General features: G+C 37.2%; 4 protein-coding genes and 2 non-coding genes across 6 annotated transcripts; 5 read left to right on the forward strand and 1 right to left on the reverse strand.

Moving 5' to 3' along the window:
• The first annotated feature begins 1,922 nt into the window (after positions 1–1,922).
• Positions 1,923–6,865, forward strand: LOC140008332 (AT-hook motif nuclear-localized protein 7-like). Its single transcript, XM_072052288.1, has 5 exons — positions 1,923–3,003; positions 3,527–3,594; positions 3,707–3,838; positions 4,643–4,804; positions 6,278–6,865. Exons 1-5 carry the CDS (start codon positions 2,529–2,531, stop codon positions 6,608–6,610), a joined length of 1,170 nt encoding a protein of 389 aa, XP_071908389.1. The 5' UTR covers positions 1,923–2,528; the 3' UTR covers positions 6,611–6,865.
• Positions 6,866–6,992: 127 nt separating this feature from the next.
• On the reverse strand, positions 6,993–8,898 carry LOC140008333 (uncharacterized). Its single transcript, XM_072052289.1, has 7 exons — positions 8,565–8,898; positions 8,192–8,416; positions 8,012–8,093; positions 7,809–7,878; positions 7,497–7,682; positions 7,339–7,399; positions 6,993–7,257 (listed from the first exon to the last, which is right to left on the reverse strand). The coding sequence occupies exons 1-7, from the start codon at positions 8,692–8,694 to the stop codon at positions 7,079–7,081; spliced, it is 933 nt and encodes a 310-aa protein (XP_071908390.1). The 5' UTR covers positions 8,695–8,898; the 3' UTR covers positions 6,993–7,078.
• A 1,163-nt stretch (positions 8,899–10,061) lies between these two features.
• Positions 10,062–10,541, forward strand: LOC140008177 (uncharacterized). Its single transcript, XM_072051735.1, has one exon. The coding sequence runs from the start codon at positions 10,062–10,064 to the stop codon at positions 10,539–10,541; it is 480 nt and encodes a 159-aa protein (XP_071907836.1).
• Positions 10,542–13,399: 2,858 nt separating this feature from the next.
• On the forward strand, positions 13,400–13,858 carry LOC140008178 (uncharacterized). The gene has a single exon (XM_072051736.1). The coding sequence runs from the start codon at positions 13,400–13,402 to the stop codon at positions 13,856–13,858; it is 459 nt and encodes a 152-aa protein (XP_071907837.1).
• A 933-nt stretch (positions 13,859–14,791) lies between these two features.
• Positions 14,792–14,864, forward strand: TRNAA-AGC (transfer RNA alanine (anticodon AGC)). Its single transcript has one exon. It is a non-coding gene; the product is annotated as a tRNA-Ala (tRNA).
• Positions 14,865–16,590: 1,726 nt separating this feature from the next.
• Positions 16,591–16,663, forward strand: TRNAA-AGC (transfer RNA alanine (anticodon AGC)). The gene has a single exon. It is a non-coding gene; the product is annotated as a tRNA-Ala (tRNA).
• Positions 16,664–19,687: the final 3,024 nt, after the last annotated feature.

Consider the following 19,687-nt stretch of genomic DNA (forward strand, 5'->3'; position numbering starts at 1 on the left):
TAAAAACGGATACGGATCATCAAAATAAAAATCTGCGGGTACCGGACTCGCAGGGTATATTATATAAATATTAAAAAAATAAGGGTTCATTATATAATTTTATAATTTTTAATCCTAAGTGTAAATAAAGTGGTTCACAATCTTATATTTTAATCTCATATGATCCGCCTCTTCTCATCTTGTCTAAAAATAGTGAATATTCTTGGTGAAACCTGAACCAAATGAATAAAACAACAAAAATTTTGTGAAACTCTATCATAAAAATTGTTCATCCCTTTCATTCTTTTTCATTTTTATTCTACTTCAATCGATATTTCCTGCAAAATTTTCATCAATTCAATCAAAAATTTGTGTTTTGAGCTCCAATTTTCTGTTAGCTAGATAATTAAAACATTTGTGTCTTTCATTTATTTATTTATTTTATTGCAATTGTGTCTCTTAAATTTGTCTCCTTTATTTTAGTACAAGAAATTTATTTTTCTTTTTCATCACCTTTAATGCAACAAGATCTATTTCAAAGATGTACGAAAGTTAGGAAAATTTTTTCAAAATTATTTTGGTTATACTTTCTTAAAAAATTATTAGCTCTGTTCAATTCTTTTTCGGACTTGATTCCACAATCGACTCATTTTTGATGCAATCTTGTACCATAATATCCTTAAGGAAGTTGGAAAAGTTACCATATACTTATTATCCTTGTGTTTGTTATGTTGTAAAATGATGAAATGCGTGAGAATGGTGATGTACTCAAAATTATCATAAAATTTCGTTTTATCTATTAGATATTATAATTCTATTATATACTAAATTTATGAAATCGGTTTCATTATTAGATGAAATATGTGAGAATGGTGATGTATGGATTTTGATTATAATATCTCTACCAATGTTAATTGGAAAGCATACTTTTTTTTATTGGAAAACATGTTGATATTAAGTGAAAGAATATTTTTTTATTGGAAAATATAATTTTTTTAGGGGCGGGTACCCTATGACCCGCCCATTTTTTTGGGAACTCGAATAGCGGATACCCGAAAACATTAAGAGCTGGTTAGGGTCGCGAAATGGTTGATCCGATATTTTAAAATCGGGTCAGCCAACTCTTGTTAAGGGCGAGTACTCGACCCGTGCCCACCCCTACCTCCAATAACATCCCACAACAATAAAATGACATCAACATATTTTTCCAATTATTGAGAAATACTAACAGCGATGTGATGGAACTAAAATGACAACAAATGGGAAAAAAAGGGGAAAAAATAGGGTTTGCTAGTTATATTTCTTGGCAGCACATAAACGACATGATCATTATTGACAACTCGGACACAATTCAACAAAATGAATAATAAATAAAAAGAAACTTATAGAGATTTAGAATTCAATAAAATTTAAAAAACAAAGATTGAAATGACTAATCAAGAGCTGCTTTTGATCTTTTATTAGCTTCAGTTTTAAAATAAGGATAACATGTCAAAAAAGAAACGATTTAGCAGTATAATAATCTCGTCAAATAATCCAAAAAGATATTGAACTAGATAAATGTCTATTTTCTTCTTGTGCACATAATAATGCAAGATTAGGATGGCAATTTTATAAATAAGAGATTTAGTAACCATTATACCAAATATTCCAAAAAGATGATAAAATGATTAATTGGACAGAAACACCAAAAGTTATCATATTGAATAATCAAAATAAGATAATAAATAAATTATTATCCATTTGGTTATAGTGCTCAAAATGATTTTAAAGATATTCTAACACAAAACTCAATCTCCGTATATGGAAGGCAAATCCTAAAATATCATCATTATGTATGCATAAGTACAACCGGCGAGTATCTCTAAAAGTCCACAATACACCTAACGAGCAAGTAGTAGCCGTAGACTAGCAGTATACTGTACATAAGTAAATACATACACGATGCATACAATGTGAAAAGGGTAAATTAGGAAGCCCCAAGTAAACTCCCAACTTTCTAAAATTTCTCTGGTCATAGCAGAGTCCAGACACTTGACCACGGTTAGCCTGCGGAGGACTACTACTATTCACTGTTGCACTTTTCCTTTCTCCTTAATCACTCTCTCTCTCTCTCTCTCTGTTACCATACCGTAAGGCCATTAATGGAGGGAACTCGACTTTACAAACTCTGCCTGTCTCTCAACAAGACTCATCTCTCTAACTGAGGGTAAGTAGGAGTACTAAATTCCAAAAAGTGACAGCAACATCTTCAACCCTTCTGCCTGTGGCGCCATCTGTTCACCAAACCTTCTTTCAAAACTTTCTCCTAAATCGTCCAAACCCAGTCCTCTCTCTGCCCCCTTCTTTCTCTCTCTTTAGATTACCGTAAATCATTCACTCCCTCCTCGCTACTAGTATTTACTTACTAGTACTATATCTATACTAGCACGTATTCAATTGTACCTGCCTGCTGTAGTCTTTTTTTTTTTTTTGTGTCTTTTTTCCTTCTCCAAAAAAAAGAAAAAAAGAAAAGCATATATATAGTTTTCTCTTCAAGAAACAGTGGTATGGACTTGGAAGAAAAAGAGAGCACTGAATCCGGGTCACCCGGGAAAACTGAGTCATCCCCGCCGGTGAGCGGTGGTGGCGAAGGGATGGTGTTGCCAGTGGTGATGAACATGGCCGTGAGCATGAGCATGGAGAACAGCCTTGGTGTGAGTGCAGCCACCATGGAAGGAGGAGGAGGAGGAGGAGGTAGTGCTGAACCTGGTGGTGGGGTGGTGGTGGGGAGTGGTGGTGTGAGTAGCAGGAGTGGTGATCTGGGGTTGCTCAGTGGGTCCAGGGGTAAAAAGAAAAGAGGAAGGCCAAGGAAGTATGATTCGGAAGGAAACTTGCGACTTCCATATATGGCTACGCCTACAAACCCACCTGGCTTTACTTTGACATCACCAACTTCTCCTCCTCACTTTTCCTCTTCTTCATCGAAAAGGGGCCGTGGTAGGCCTCCTGGTTCTGGCAACTGGCAACTTCTTGCTTCTTTGGGTTAGTTTTTCTTTTCTTTTTCTTTGGTATTTTTTTCTTCCTTGCATCTCTCTCGTCATTTTAATAATGTGAATGGAATTTTGCAGTATCCGTGTATACGCACGTACATGTGAAATTTTTGCTTAAAAAAAGAAAAGAAAAAGAAAAAGAGAATTTAGCCTTGCCAGGAAACTTCTAGTGTTGCTTCTGTTATCAACAAGTATTTCTTTCTTGAGATTGGGGCTTTGATTGGAAAGGAATTAGGTAGAACAAGAGTTAGGGTTGCTCCATAGCGCTTTCCTTGGGAGACTTTCCAATTACTGCGACTGTGAGTAATCTTTAATGATTCTGTACCCTGTATGATGTATAGGAATGTTAAAGTTTGCAGCTTTCATTAGTCGTAAGTTACTCGTGTGTTTTTGTGTGTGTGAGAGAGAGATAGAGAGTGAAATAAAAGACTAACTCTGGTAAAAGCAGGCTAATTTATTTCAGTAATTAGTTTATGGTACTGATTTCTGATATCGGGTTACTTTGATTTATTAAGGTGAACTCTTTGCAAGCACAGCAGGTGGGGATTTTACACCTCATGTGGTGAATGTCTATACAGGAGAGGTAATATTGAAATGGATGACATGGCCTCTGTCATCTCTCTCTTTTATAAGTTTATATGCGGAGGACAAACCCCTGCAGTTGATTAGTTATGCGAATTTACATTGTCATGCAGGATGTTGCAGGAAAGATCCTTTCATTTGCACAAAAGGGACCCCGGGGTTTATGCGTTCTTTCTGCAAATGGGACTGTTTCCAATGTTACAATTCGCCAGCCTGGTTCTTCTGGGGGTATCTTGACATACGAGGTATGATCATTCAATCCGTGGCTGTGGGAATCGTTTTCAAGTCTTTATTGTTGCTCTGCTGCATCACAGTTTGTTTACTAGTACAAGTTATTTGTGGACAGTAATCTTTGGGACAATAACTTTGGATATCATTTACTAACAATATGTTCAGTTTAATTCATCATTCTGGCTGTTCTTGTTGCGTTAAAAGAAGGTTGAGAGTTTTTCAGTTGTGGTCTATCTTTCTTTCCCTGTGAATTGATCTTACGTTAATAGAAGACTATTTTGGCTTTTCCAGTTCAAATCTTGCTTTTCAGTTACAGTAACTGACCTTCTCACATAAAGGAACATTCTTTTGGAGTTTTTTGAGCTTGCATCTAGCTTTTGTTACAGGAATGTTACAGTAACTTACCTTACTTGGTCCTCTTACGTTACAGGAATGTTATCTTGTTGTTTTTGGCTATCATCTTGGTGTTTTTGCTTCTTGTTAATTTATCTGTATGTGTTAAAGGAACTCTGGTTTGGAGCTTTTTAACCATTGCATTTTGAACATTATTCTGGAGTTTTTTGAGTTTAAATCTGTGTTGTTTACTTGCCGTTATTGATCCTCAAACGATAAAGAAACATTAACTTATTGCTTTTGGCTTAACATTACTTGATATCTATGTGTTAAAAGAACTCTCTATTGGAGGTTGATTTGTTTGAAATTTCCATTTATCTTACTTTTGTTTGTATTTATGGTAAAACTGTTGCCAAATAGAAATTGTTCATGAGATGAACTGTTCTTTTCATATTGCTGATGTACAAACGTCCTCATAAATGCAGGGCCGCTTTGAGATTTTGACGTTAACCGGATCATTCACAATTTCAGAAAATGGAGGCATCAAAAGCCGATCAGGTGGATTAAGTGTTTCACTAGCTGGTCCTGATGGGCGCGTGATTGGTGGTGGAGTCGCTGGTTTGCTTTTGGCTGCCAGCCCAATCCAAGTAGGCCTTTCTTATGTGCCACAATTTTGCTAGCATCTGTTTATCGCTGAGCTGCCTAATCTGTCATTACTTATTGAAATATAATAACTTTCTTTATGGGGAAAGAACGGTTTCATGTCTTCTTGTCAGCTTTTGTAACATGATATATAGGAATACATGTATTCTCTAATTACAGAGTTGATGCTTCATTTCCAAGGGAATGGCAAGGATATGGTATTCATAAAACATGATAAACTAGCGTAATTAACATCCCAGTACAAAGACCTCGCATGTTCAAGCAAAATTCTTTGAGATATAGTTGGGTATGTTATGTCTCTTGGAGATGTAGGCTTCATATGTCTTCTTTTGGTGATTGTAAAAGTACCTATGTAAGATAACCATAATGTGCTTTATCAGAAAGGATTTTTCTAATGAGTGCTTCGGGGGCACTTGGGCACCCATTAAGACACCTAAATTACACCTAATTTACCATGTGAATGCATACACTCGCCTTTATTCGCCCTTCCCCTGCAGGGGGGCATTTAGATACTTTTCAAATTAGTTTCACTTCTGCAAATAAAATTAGCACGTCAAGCTATCTGAAAAGTCTCCAGTGCAAGTTTGCTGATATCGTATCAAAGGGCATCATCCATGTGCCCTCTCTAGCTTAATGGATGGCTTTGCGACTTGTATAGTGTTTTCACTGTAGTTTAGAGATACAAATCATTGCACAGACACATTAGATATTTTTTTTGACATTCTTAAGTATACACTTGAGGGTACAAATTCTAGGAAAAGGAGTATGAAACACTCACTACATAATTCTAAATCACTCCTCTAGATGTTGATGGTGTGTTATTAGTCTGTGGTTAGCTTTCTCCACATAGACGTGGTCCAAGAGGCCATTAGGGTCATTTGTTGTTTAGAAGATTTTTGTCTGATAGTCCATTAAAATAAAGAGTAAATCTTATATATTCTCTAGCAGTATATACACTATCATTGTTCAATCCATGACATATGTGTAAAAATTGAATTTTAAATTCAAACTTTGCATAGTGTTCATTCATCTGAGACTGATAGTGTATGCACTATCAATGTAGAAAAGATTAATCCTAAAATAAACTGGCTAGAAAAATTACAAATATACTTATTGTGGATCATGGCCTTTCTGCAGATAAAGATTTCAGTTTGAATATCTTGTCACTGATGTGAAAACATTTAATGCTGTAGCTTTATCCTCTGCATGCTGATACTTAAGGTTCTTAGGAGTAGATTCGTCCTCTGTAATTTACTGATACTTAAGCTTCTTCCTATGAGTTTGGCATGGGTATGCATTCATTCTGATGCTTTGTAGAATCTCACTTGGGACTGCTACTGTTTGTATAATCTCCACGTGTGATTTTTTGTTGGAGGAATCCATGTGTGATTTCCATTAGCTTGGCATTGATCAGACGTGATATCACTATGTTCATTCTAGTTCTTTCTTCTTGGTAGATTGTGGTTGGAAGCTTCATGCCTAATGGTTATAAAACGCATAGAAGGAAGCACAATTCTGAACCCAGAACAGCAACTGCTGTGCATGGTGCTTTGGATGCTATAATGTCAGCTAAACCAGTATCTCAAGCACCACCGGAGAGCAACATTTTGCATGCCCCAACATTTAACTTGTCAGTAGAAACTAATGGGGAACTGGAGAACAGCACAAGCAATGCGGATAATCCAAATTCGACATCCACTGACAATGCTGATTGGAATGTTTCAGATCCCACACCAGATCAGAGGTCAACTCCTGATATAAATGTGTCTGTGACATTTGAGCAGCAATGAAGTTGGCGTGAGAGTTTGACTGCATCTTGAATGCGCTGATTGTAATTTGAGGATTGTAGGTTCATCGTGGAGAGGCATAGAGGCTGACAGGGTAGTTAAAAGAAGCTAATTTTACCCTTTTTATCTTGTATTTTCGTAAGGTACATGCAACTCTAGAACATTACATTAGGCTGCCGGTTATTTTATTTTTCCATATTTTTACATACTGGATTTGATGATGGAGCTTATAAAATGTCTGATTTATGTCCGTACTAATTCCTCCTCACCACCTTCTCTTCCTCTGGTTTTTGTTGTGCCAATTCTTAACGGGTTTGTGGGATCTGCTGAACTTAGTTGGAAATAGGGCAAGTCCCTGGTCCATTTAACTTGAAGAATAACTCCATACAGCACCTACGAAATGCCAAACTTTTATTCCTTTTTCAAGCAAGAAAAATAGTAGCCAAATGATTTGTTCATGTTGTAAGCTTTCTATCTGTCTAAAGCTGCCTTTGTTCTCTGAAAATGACGAACGACGCTTTCATAGTAGCCCCAATCAGGATGTAAGGCGGTTATTGCAGGCTGCCCAAGCGCATGTTCTTTCACATAAGAAGGAACTTCATCAGCATCCGCAAGGCCATCTAAGAAGACCTGCAATTCGCCTTTGGGACCTGGTGATTAAACAAGAGGATGAGGCATCTGTCGTACACTTTGCACAGTTATACGCAGTCGAACAACATATTTCAGTGTACCTAGAAATGTGTCCTTGCAGTTGTCTGACTTGTACGGGTGAGGGAAAATTGATGTATGAGGCTGCAGTCAAATATAACAGAACAAATCAGGGTCCTAAACACTAGTAAGAGAACCTTTATTATTGACTTTGTAGCAACAAAAGTACGCTGCCAGTTACAGGATTCAGGAGGGCCTTGCAGGGCTCGTCATCAATGAGCAATGTGTTGGATGATGAATATTTGCCACTCGGCCAAGGGAGACTACGGTCTTTGTTTTCCCAAACTTTGTTCAGGTCCTTCAAGAATAAGGGCTTCTGCTTGTTATGCAAGCTCCGAAATCCAGAGTCTATGCATTCTTCCTGATCCTGTTAAAAAAAAGAGAAATAAAAAAAAAGGTTCCCCAAGTTCAGATTTCGATTAAGCTCTTGGTTTTGTGACGACAGAATTTTAGTAAATGAAATTCTGGCCATAGCGGACATAGACATACATACCCACACAAAGGCAACCTTGCGTCTCACACTATCATCCATGATGAATCTCAGAACATAATCCATATTTCGTCTAAAACGAGAAAAATCGAGCAGAGGTTAAAAAACAATACAGAGAACCTTTTTTTTTTTTTTTTTTGGGAATTTAAGGAGAAAGAAAGTGTGGAAAGATGATACGAGGACAAGCATAAGTAAGCTGTACGAACTCCCTGGCTGAAGACCATAATCCCACTTCAAATCGCTGGAAACAGAAATTGAGGAATTCACCACAAAATGGCCTCTTGAATACTGTAAGAAAAGAAGATGAAAATTTGGTTTAAGAGCTGAACGAAGGCCAACAATGCAAAAAAGGCTGCCCATAATTCCAGGAACATAACACACTGTACCCAGAAAGTTGCCGTAGACAAGATCCGGACGGCGGCCTTGGACCGAGGCCGAGTCGCGCTTGTGCACCCTGTGCGCCAACAAGCCGCCCAGACACAGTACTAGGAGTTTTTTACTGGGACCAAGCTTCAATTTCTCCAAGGAAAGGCCACCTAAGTCATCTGCTGCACCGTCGCTGCCGTCGTCATCCCCAACAACATTCTTCAGCTTCATGCCTTGGATTTTTGCTGCCATTTGATGATTCAAGAGCACCACGTGTCAATGATTTTCACAGCGAGAGAGGTAGAAAAGGAAGGTTAAATTTATAGATGGAGGAAGCGAAATGAATACGCATTTTTAACTAGGAGTTTTTTAAAAAAAAAACAAGTTTTTTACTGGGACCAAGCTTCAATTTCTCCAAGGAAAGGCCACCTAAGTCATCTGCTGCACTGTCCCTCTCGTCGTCGCTGCCGTCGTCATCCCCAACAACATTCTTCAGCTTCATGCCTTGGATTTTTGCTGCCATTTGATGATTCAAGAGCACCACGCGTCAATGATTTTCACAGCGAGAGAGGTAGAAAAGAAAGGTTAAATTTATAGATGGAGGAAGCGAAATGAATACGCATTTTTAACTTCTCTTTTACGTGTGTGTCAACTAAGGAAAATCTTTTGGAATTTCGAGGTTCATGCTCATGCATAGAAATACAGAGCCCCAAGGAGGCAGTGACCAATCGAATTCTATACATTCTATTCTTCCTTCTACTGCTATTGTAATACTGAATTAAGTACACTAGGGGACCGTTTGCTTTCTCTAATGTTGTGGCTTTTCGTTTTTTTTTTTTAAATCTGACGCCGTCCCACTGTCGTTATCTGCTTCCCGCGGAAGATTATTATTGGTCCATTTTCTTTTTTGGTTCCCAAAGCAAAAAAAAAAAAAAAAAAGGCAAAAGGAGAGGAAATCTGAAAGGCAGAAGGAAGCAAAAATTCTGGGATATAATTTTTGTCATAAATTCCCCATTCCATTTCCACATGTTAATAGTCACTAGTAGTCTCAATTCAAGTAGTTCTCTTCGCCTTAGACAGTTGGGGGTTCATGGGCTCCACCTTGACGTCGATTACCTTCGAGTGTTAATCTAATTTTGTTGAGGATTTTCAATTATCTCGACAGTTGCAAAAAATCAATAAATTTGGTGAGACGTGTGCTCGGGGAGAGGGGGGATGAGATTCCATCCCACATCGAAAAATTGTTGGGTAGTTATCTTGGATTTAAGGTTCTCAACTGCACTTCCAGTTGCCAATTGGCTGGATGGTGTTGATTTGTGAATTTCATCTTAGATTGTGCTTTGCACCTTGCCGTGGATTAGCTTCGGGTGTTAATCTAACTTTGCCATCTCTTCAAATGAAAGTCCATTATTGGAATAGCAATTTTTTTTTTTTTTTTGGGGCTGCTTATGAGTTCGTTGAGCCCAGAAGCAAACTCTGGATAACACACCCTTTTTGGAAAGGCTAGAGGCTGCTTTATGCCAAACTTGAAGTGCAATTTACCATCTTTATCTTCCGTAGTAATACTAGTAGTACCATCTTTACCAGCTTCTGACCATTGCAAGAATCTAGAACAGTCGGAACCTTCTAGCTGGTCCTTGTCATCAATTCACCAGCACCTTCCAGCATCCTAGTCCTTATTCTTCTTCTATAAATAAATGAACAACCTACCTCGGGCGAAGAAATCAAGACCAAGATTGGCGAGTCGCACATTAATCTGCTTGCAGTGGTCTCGTTACTTTAGTGAAACCACGTACCAAATTTCAAAAAAAAAAAAAAAAAAATTATACTACTAGTGTATATAACCTCTTATTGTCTGGTGTTGAAAGAGAAAAGGTAATTCGGAAGAGAATGAAGCCCGTCGTTCACAAGGACAAGGAGAAGAAGGAGAAAATGGAAATCAGAGCGGATTGCAGAGCTGAAGAAGGGAGAAAGCACGTGGAAAGGGTCCAGGTGAAGACCCGTGATGTGGATACCCTCAAGTATATCGAAAGGAAGCTGATTGACAAAGGGGTGCAGAGAATGGAGCGCCAGCCTGCAGATGGGCTGCCGCTGAAGCATGATCCCAAGAAGGGACATGGAGGGAAATACTCGTGGGAAGGCCCTGACGAAGAGTTCATGAATGAGCTGCAGGCCGCCCCCCCAGCCATTGATGAGAAGGATCCTAATTATGTGGATGAAGAGGCAGAGGCGAGGTTGGTGAAGCAGGGAGAAAGCGCTGCTGGTGATGACGATGATGAGGGAGGCGTGGTGGTGGGTGAAGTCGAGGCTCCCAAGCTTGCTGAGGAAGGGGTGGCAAGGATCGAAGTTCATCCTCATTCGACGGGCTGACCAATGGATGATTTTAAAGGATTTCCGACGGCTTCCGTTGGTTCCGGGGTCTCACGATGATCTCTTGTATTCCATCGTTGGTCTGTCACTATTGTGTGTTGGTTTATGCTGTGTGTCTTCGTCTAACACTACTAAGTGTGTGTGTGTATCAAAATGTTGGGAGAGATTCTGCATAAAACAAGAAACACTCCCGTGGCTTGTAATGACATAAAGATTTGCTGTTGTGTTCTGATTTAATTTGCAGCGGCTACGAGCTTCTTTCTATTCCTTTTGCTTATGAAATTTATTGGAATTAGAAATTTATAAGGGTATGCCCGGTATTTTGTTGTGTATTAATAAAATCTTGTCTACCGAAAATGTACAAAAGTCTATTCTTAAAAATCGAGGGTTGGCTCCTTTAATTTCCTAAAAAATGACCCTTGGTATTTATATATTAGGAATTTAGGGTATGAGGATATCTTTCCTTTACCAATAGCCATTTGAATGGTTGGTCATCACCGTAGCTTATTAAGGTTTAGTGGGGGTGCTTATTAAGGTTTAGTTGTGGGGGGGGGGGGGGGGGGGGTGAGAGGTCAAGATTTTAAATTTTGTCTTCCATCCTTTATCATTATATGTGACTGTCACTTGAAGTGATTTAAATTTTACTTAAATCTATACTGATCCGTGGGGCATCTATTTGATCTGACGATGATTCAAGTTTCGTTGATTTTTTCATGGTCCAAGTGAATTCTCTTTGTAAGTATAGGTTAAAGTAAGAGTATAAGTGAGTTTAGAATAGATAACTGTGTTTTTTTTTTTCAGCAACGATATATTTGTATAATCTACTCTATTCTAATCTAGGGGGAGGGGGAGCCTAAGGAGACTGTTGTAGGGGCTAGTGGGTATCCAGATTCAACTAGATCAAAAGAGTGCTATGGCACAATCCTTTAATTTTTTTTCGCTACTGGTGAAGTTTGAAGGCCACTGAGCCATTAGCCTTGATTGACCCAAAAAAAAAAAGTAAAAAAGTATCTGCCTCGGATAGGGATGGCAATGGGGACGGGTGCCCGCCCCGCGGGAGGCTCACGGGGCGGGGGGGAATTTCCCCCCCCCCCCCCCCCGCTTAGAAACGGGGCGGGGAGCGGGGGTATACTCCCCCGCCCTGCCACCCGCAAAAAAAAAATATATATATATATATATAAATGACTATATATTATATGTAAGTTAATTAGTTATAAACTTATGATAATGATATTATTAGTTAGATGTATTATATAATGTATATTAGTTTATGTAATATAATTGATATTATCAATTATATGAATAATTATACATGTCTACTAATAGAATTTATTAATTAGATATACTAAATTTACTAATACATTTATACTAAATTTCTAATTACACTTAATAGAATAACACTTTTTTCTCAAAAAAAAAGCACAAACACAATGATGAATTAGTGATTGCATTTGTACTAAAAGTGAAAATTTGACTATTTTAGTTATATTTATTTTATCATATTGGATTGTATTCAAATAACTTCTGTTTGATTGTTTTTATGAATTTCAATTGTAAAATTACAATGAATAATAATTTGGTGATGTGTTGATATTTTAGTACTTGATTATTTATTAAAATTTAATTATAATAAAATTATATAATAAAATTTTATTAACCCCGCGGGGAAAGCGGGGCAAGGCTGGGCGGGGCGGGGGACGGGGGGAACTAATAGGGAACGGGGCGAGGGACGGGGGAGGGGTCCCCCGCCCCGTTGCCATCCCTCGACTAACATCTAACGCCTATCCAGACATCACGTTGTGGGATGTGTATCGAAGTAATATTGGGCCAGGGTAAAAGCAAAATGACGGAACCACATCTGGGCCATGAGCCATCTACAATCGGGAAAGATAAATAGTTGTACAGATAAGCAACTCCGGGTTGCTAATTGCAGCCCAGATTTGACCCGGATTAACCCCTGAAAATCATAAATATTATTTGTGCAAGTGGATCTGAATTAAATAATGAACTGCGGTCCTTTTCTCTGACGTATTTTTTAATTATTTTTTTATTTTATATATATTAGATTGCTATAATATTTTTTTTACAAAAATTAATAATCCAAACGATATATAAAATCTTTGACTCAGTAATTCTAATAGTGATAATCGGATTCAGGATGCTAAATTGCTTGTTTGTACATTGTCAAGTTGAAACAATGAGGTAGCTCTACCTCATTGTCTAGATAGACATGCAAGAGAGGTAACTCATTGATCGGAGTCTTTTAAGTTTCCATCTTTTGTAGCATTCGATGTGTGCAGGGACATTTAAGTTTGATGAAATGAAATTTCACGATCTTATTTATTAATTACTAATTAAAATAAAATCTTGATTAAAGAAGATTTTGTTGACACCAAAATTTTATTACACTGCAAATAAAACCCACAATAAAGTGAAGCGTTATTTACACTCCAAGTTTATTAATCATATTTTTACTATCATTTTAATCATATAGTTTTCACCTATTAAATTATAAAATAAAATAAATAATGAGCGTGTAAATAATAAAAAATAAAATGCAAATACCATTTTCTTCTCTTCGACAAATTAAAAACACGAATGAATAAATAAATTAGAAGGCATTAGTCGCTGCATGAGGTGACGGGAACAAGACACGTTACCGCATCCACCAAGTGGCACTCATCCCTCTCTCCCACCTTGCCAACGAAATCTCAACGCCGTGGCTGCCAGCCAGCCTGCCACTCGGCCTAGCTTCCCCAGGTAGAATCCTCCCCGTCAATAACGATTCAAACAAACATTAAAGACCCACACCCACAACATATTTTTCTTCAGCAGCAAAAAAAATAAAAGTTGAGAAAATGAATCGCGTAGATGATGATACCAAAGAAACTGTTACGTTCAGAGCCGTAAGCGGAGACGAGGAGGGGCGAAAGCGTGTGGAGAAAGTGGAAGTAGACAGTCACAACGCGGACACGCTTAAGTACAAAGAAAAGAAACTGATTGACAAGGGCGTGCAGAGACAAGACCGTCGTCCTATTGATGGGATTCCGTTAGGCCGTCAGCATAAGTCCGGTCACGGGGGAAAGTATACGTGGGAGGGGCCCAGGGACACCGCGGAGAATGAACTGGGTGCAGCTCCCCCTGCCATAGATGAAAACGATCCAAACTATGTGGATGAAGAGGCGGAGGACAGGATACTTAGGGGGGAGGTTAGTGGGGTCGCCGGATTGGTGGTCGGAGAGTTGGAGCTCCCTAAACTCGCTGAAGAAGGTGTGGCTAGGATTGATGTTGATCCTCAATTGCAGACCAATATTTAGTTTTTTTTTTTTCTGTTTTTTCAATTGGAATGATTTAATTTTGTAACTGGGGAGGTTTAGTTTGTAGGCATGCAAACTTTGTGCTTTTCTTTTTATTTTTATTTTCTGGGTAACTTAAACTCAGTAGTGCTTTTCTGCCTTTTCTTGAGCAGCCCTGCTGTGTCGGTAGCGGTAACATTTTTTGTGGCCGCTTTTTAGTTTTTTTTTTCCCCCCCAGTAAAATCAGCGCTTCTGAGTTCAGTTCTCAATAAGCACCAGTATTAGTGTGCAACTGTAATTGAATGCTTGATGGAATAAAGAAACATCTTTCCTGTTGAATTTTAGTGTTTCCAATAAAATTGGGAGCAAATTATCTAGTAGCCATTAAACCTTTGAATAGTTCAAATATTAGTATTATATTTTTACTCACTAAATTATTAAAAATATAAATTTTGCGTCATTTCAATGTTAATTAAAAATATAAATTTTGAGTCATTTCAATGTTATTGTTAATTCTGTCAGATTTAACTATTAATAATGTGTCTTGTGACTCGTACATATCTTCAAATTTGATAGAGTTAACGATGAAATCAAACAAAATGTTCTAAAATTTATATTTTGATAGTTGAATAAGTAGAAATACAAAATGTCGTAAAATTTATATTTTGATAGTTGGATAAGTAGAAATATAATATTATTTAAATTCATACATTCGATGGTAGAACAATGTAAATGTAATATTAATCATTAAGTGATCAAATATTGACTATTAAAAAAATTTAGTGATTATCAAAATACTTTACTCTAAAATTGGAGTTTCGACACTTTTGAAGCTACGCGAATCTTCTGGCATTGTAACAGGTATCGGTTATTCTCGTTTAGCACCGGCACCATCATCGTCTGCGGATGATTCTATTTATTGTCTATCTAACTTCCATTGCTACAGTCGTACGAGGGGATGTAGCTCAGATGGTAGAGCGCTCGCTTAGCATGCGAGAGGTACGGGGATCGATACCCCGCATCTCCACTAAGGAGTTATTATTCCAACCGCAAGTATGGACCGCGATGATGCTAGCGCTCCATGGTTCCTACCTTTTTATCCCGCCATCACAGGACCCCTGATTTCCCAAAATGAGCAAAAGTAGAGGAACAATTACTTTTTCCCAACCAAAAATCTTTACAACTTAAGAGTACCTGCAAGTGGGGTAAATAGGGTTTGTAGACAATACTCTTATTCTCAGGTAACTTAAACTTAGTGCTTTTCTGCCTTTTCCTTAGCAGCCCTGCTGTCTAGGTAGCAGTAACATTTTTGTGCTCGCTTTTTAGTTTTTTTTTTTTAACTAGTAAAATCAGCACTTTTGAGTAGGGACAAGCAAAATTACCCGCTAGCTAGAAAACTTGCCATATTCGATTTGCTCTGATCCGAAAATTAGAATACTCGATCTGCATTATTTGATCAGGTCAAAAGGAGGTCAGGTACTTGTTTAGATGCGAAGCAGGTTAAGATTACATAATTAAAAAAATCCATGAGTATTCAATTCGTCCTTCATATATATATTTTCTATTTTTGTACATATATTATAAAAGAATATTTTTAGAGTTAAATAAGCAATTTCATTGAACAAATTGCATTACAAATATAAGAGACTATAGTTTATTTACAATATTCATTTGTAAAGATCATGATCTTATATTTTATAGAAAATAGTTTAATTAACGTGGAACATATATTTAAAAAAAAAGGGTACTTATTTCAAAGTTTTATTGATTTTAAATTCTTTTAGATTCTTTTCTTTTTTTCTTTTATTCTCTTCTCATTTTGTTTTTTGATGGGAGATTTTTTTTAGAAAAAATTTTTTATTAAAATTTAAATGAATGTGTAAAATGCAAAATTAAATTAATATAAATCATTTTTTAAAATTAAATGATAAATTGGACGGGACAAGCACTTTGTTGATCCTGACTCTATCTCAGCGGGTATCTTATAACTAGATACTTATTGATATGCAGGGTGAATAATAGTTAGAAAATGGTTGACTGCAAAATACGGGTCAAAATAACCAAATGATGGACGGGACGGGGTACCCAACTTGCATCCAATCCCACGTCTAAGTTCATTTCTCAATAAGCACCAATATTAGTGTGCAACTGTAATTGAATGTTTGATGGAATAAAAGAAACATTTTTCCTGTAGCTTTTCAGTGCTTCCAATAAATTTGTGAGCAAATTATTCAATAGCCATTAGACCTTGAATGGTTGAGTTTTGGTAATTCAATCATTAATAGCATATTTTTACCCATTAAATTATTCAAAGTATAAATTTTGAGTCATTTCATATGATGTCATTGATAACTTTGTCAAATTTAACTATTAATAATGTGCCTTACGAATCGTGCAAACCTTTAAAGTTGGTAGAGTTAACGATGGAATCAGACAAAGTGATCCAAAATTCACACCATTGATAGTTCAACGAATAGAAATATAATATTATTTAAATTCACACTTTTGATAGTAGAAATATAATATTAATCATTAAGCGATCAAATTTTGACTTTCGAAAAAATTTAGTGACTATCCGAATACTTTAATCTAAAATTGGAGTTTGCGACACTTTTGAAGCTACGCGAATTTTCTGGCAATTTAAATTGCAAATCGGTTATTCTAGTTAAGCACCGGCACCATCATCGTTTGCGGATAATTCTAGTTGCTGACCCCGTAATATTCCATTCCCCATTCCCACAGGATGTACAAGAGGGGATGTAGCTCAGATGGTAGAGCGCTCGCTTAGCATGCGAGAGGTACGGGGATCGATACCCCGCATCTCCATTATGGAGTCATTATTATTGCCAACCGTCAGTATGGACCGTGATCACGCTAGCGCTCCATGGTGTTCTTGCTACCTTTTGCTCCCGCCATCACAAACAAGTCTCCTGAATTCCCAAAATGAGTGAAAGTAGAGGAACAATTCCTTTTTCCCAACCAAAAAATCTTTTTACAACTTACAAGAGTACCTGTAGGTGGGGTAAATAGGGTTTGTAGACAATACAGTCTTGCATATCTTTTATATTATATTTTAATGTCGTCGGTTGGCACTGCAAACACGTTCTTGCATTAGAAAATCGCACAATTTCGTTTATTTCTAATGGTTGATTACCAAATTCAAGATCAGTCATTTGTACAAGAATCTCAATCAATGGAACTCTAAAAACATAGCACTGTTTGCAAATTGACTGCCAAAACGATGTTGGATTTGGGGATCATAAAGGTGATTGCTGATCAATCACCGACACCATTCGATCTCATCAAGCGCCTACGTCTGATTGAGATGTAAAGAATTTTTTTGTTTTTAGCATTAGAGTTCACCAGTTTAGTGGGTTACAACAATCTGATACCATGCATGAATTGGTATTCGATTATTGGATAGGTGATGGCGATGCCTCTCGCATCATGGTTTTGTACATGCCCAGTGTTATTTATTTAGCATAAAGTTAAAACACGTTAAACAAATAAGCAAATAAATTTTAAAGAAAAGGCATAAGGGTAAATGCCGTAGAGGTATCGTCGTCCTTCATTGGCTCTCTCAGTCGTCTCATATGTTCGCAAGCTTCTATAGGATTCTTCTCTCCATCTTCGAGGAGGGCCGGGGGCTGGACCAAGCTTGTCGTCTAACGGCACCATTATATTGTATATAACAATAACAATAATAATAATAATTCTGAGTAGTATACGATCGATCAATGTAATTGCTTAATTCAACGGTTTAGGATTTTCTAAATTTTGCAGGACTTTTACAGGTAGGTAGTTTGTAACACTCAACGTATGCATGCCTAGGAAGTACTATCAATTATGTAGTAAGAAGATTAAGAAATCAGAAGCGGAGGCCATGGCAGTATTTCGTAACTACCCGCCAACCGCAGAATGTCCATACTTGTTTGTTTGCAACTTTACACCGTCAATCATACGTTCTCCAACTGTACATACGTTCCTTCCTTCCTGGAGTACCTAATTTTGTAGTATAAAGTTATGTTTTCAGAACCGGATCGGATATCGACTCGGTCGAGCTCAGAGGTTAGGGTCAATGGGTTTAACCGGATTCGATAGGGGTTGAATTGGATGATATCAAAAATAAAATTTATTTAAAAATTAAAATGTTATATGTAAAATACTTAATAACATGTTAATATTAATAAAGGTATATTCATATATATTTGATGTTTCAAATATATTTAATAAGAAAATACAAATAAATTAGAGCAATCAAGTAGCAATTAATATTATTTAATAAGCATTAACATGTTTAGAATTAAAATTATGGATTTAATTGAAAAATAACACCAAACTTTAAGATAATATTTATAAAGTATGAAATATTTGAGGTATGTTAATAATTTTTAACAATTTAAGGATCAAAACATCATATTAAAAATATTTTGACCTTTTTTTTAAAGAAAAAAAAAAAGAGATCGGATTCATTTTTTCGATCAAATCCGGTTTTTGATCTGATTTGACCGAATTTTTGATTTTTCAGTTTTTAGGATTAATTCGGACCGGACAATTGGCCAATTCTCGGTTCGGCCGTCCGGTCCGAGTTTTAAAACAGGGAGGTATAAACCACACTTTACGCAGCTGGCAATATCCTTCCCTTCTACTTAGTAAAGGTTATCGTGCATGTATATATAAACCTGGCGATAATAGTACCTTTGATAATCTTCTTGACTTCTTTCTTTCCAGAACCAGAAGATCTCCAAACCCTTCCACCCGATCGAGTTCCCAGCTCGATATAGAGTACTGGTAGCCCTTCCAGCTCCAAGTGTTCCGGCCGCTTGGCTCAACTTCCTACGTACGTAGTACTAGTAGTATTAACTACAGCACGCTAAGTCTTGCAACGCAGTAGTATTTCAGGAGCGGTAGCATTCCCAAGGAATTCTTATTTGAATTGGTTAACCCACTACGATATGACTATAAGTATAACAACAGCAGAAGCAACATTAATTATGAGTTGGCAGTGGCACCGTCCAACATTTTTCTTTTTTAAGTTTTTGTGAATATGGTGGCCATATAATACAAATGTCCTGGAGAAATCTCATGGCCAAATTGTTTAGTACTCCAGAAGAGCAGATGGTATTTGACCTTGGTTTTCTAACGGTACTACGTCCTATGCGAGATGAACAGGTCGCTAAAGCTTTCTGAGGTCAATCTCCTAACTAATGCATGAAGCAGAAAGCCATTTTCTATTGCTGTGGAATACCAGTAATCCTCGTAAACTATTATGCCACGAGACGAGACTAATTCTGTTTGTCAATGGAAACGAGATAAAAAGGCGAAGGAAGGCGATCAACACAATTAAACTCCAATATGTTTATGCGGATTAGGTGCTGAATGATAGTCCGGGTAAGGTCCGATGTCTAATCCAGGGTTAATTAACTATGAACTTCACAACATCTCAGATGAGAACTCAGGAGACAGCTTAGCCACAACATCGCCCTCCATGTCTGCTGTGAGAGTCTACCAACTACACTTACCAGAACTTTAGCAGTCAAACCGCGGTAATACTTCCAAACGGGGAAAAAAAAAAAGAAAAGAAAACTGGAACCTTCTTGATTAGCAATATATTTCTCCTGAAATGGACAGTGAAATTTCATCTTTTACATTCTACTGGCAATATTCTACCCTGCATTTTGCAACTTGAAAATTTTTCTTAGCTTATCAAATATCTTTCTATTGATCCTACTTTGGACCTGTAAACTACTGTAACAGCGATGCTTTGCAACCTAAAGAACAATTTGGGGGGAGGGGAGGGGGTGGTTGTGTTGAAGACATTTTAGAAATTCATAATTGACGGGGATCTTA

Source organism: Coffea arabica, chromosome 6c (assembly GCF_036785885.1).
Source record: "Coffea arabica cultivar ET-39 chromosome 6c, Coffea Arabica ET-39 HiFi, whole genome shotgun sequence".
Classification (NCBI taxonomy): Eukaryota; Viridiplantae; Streptophyta; class Magnoliopsida; order Gentianales; family Rubiaceae; genus Coffea; species Coffea arabica.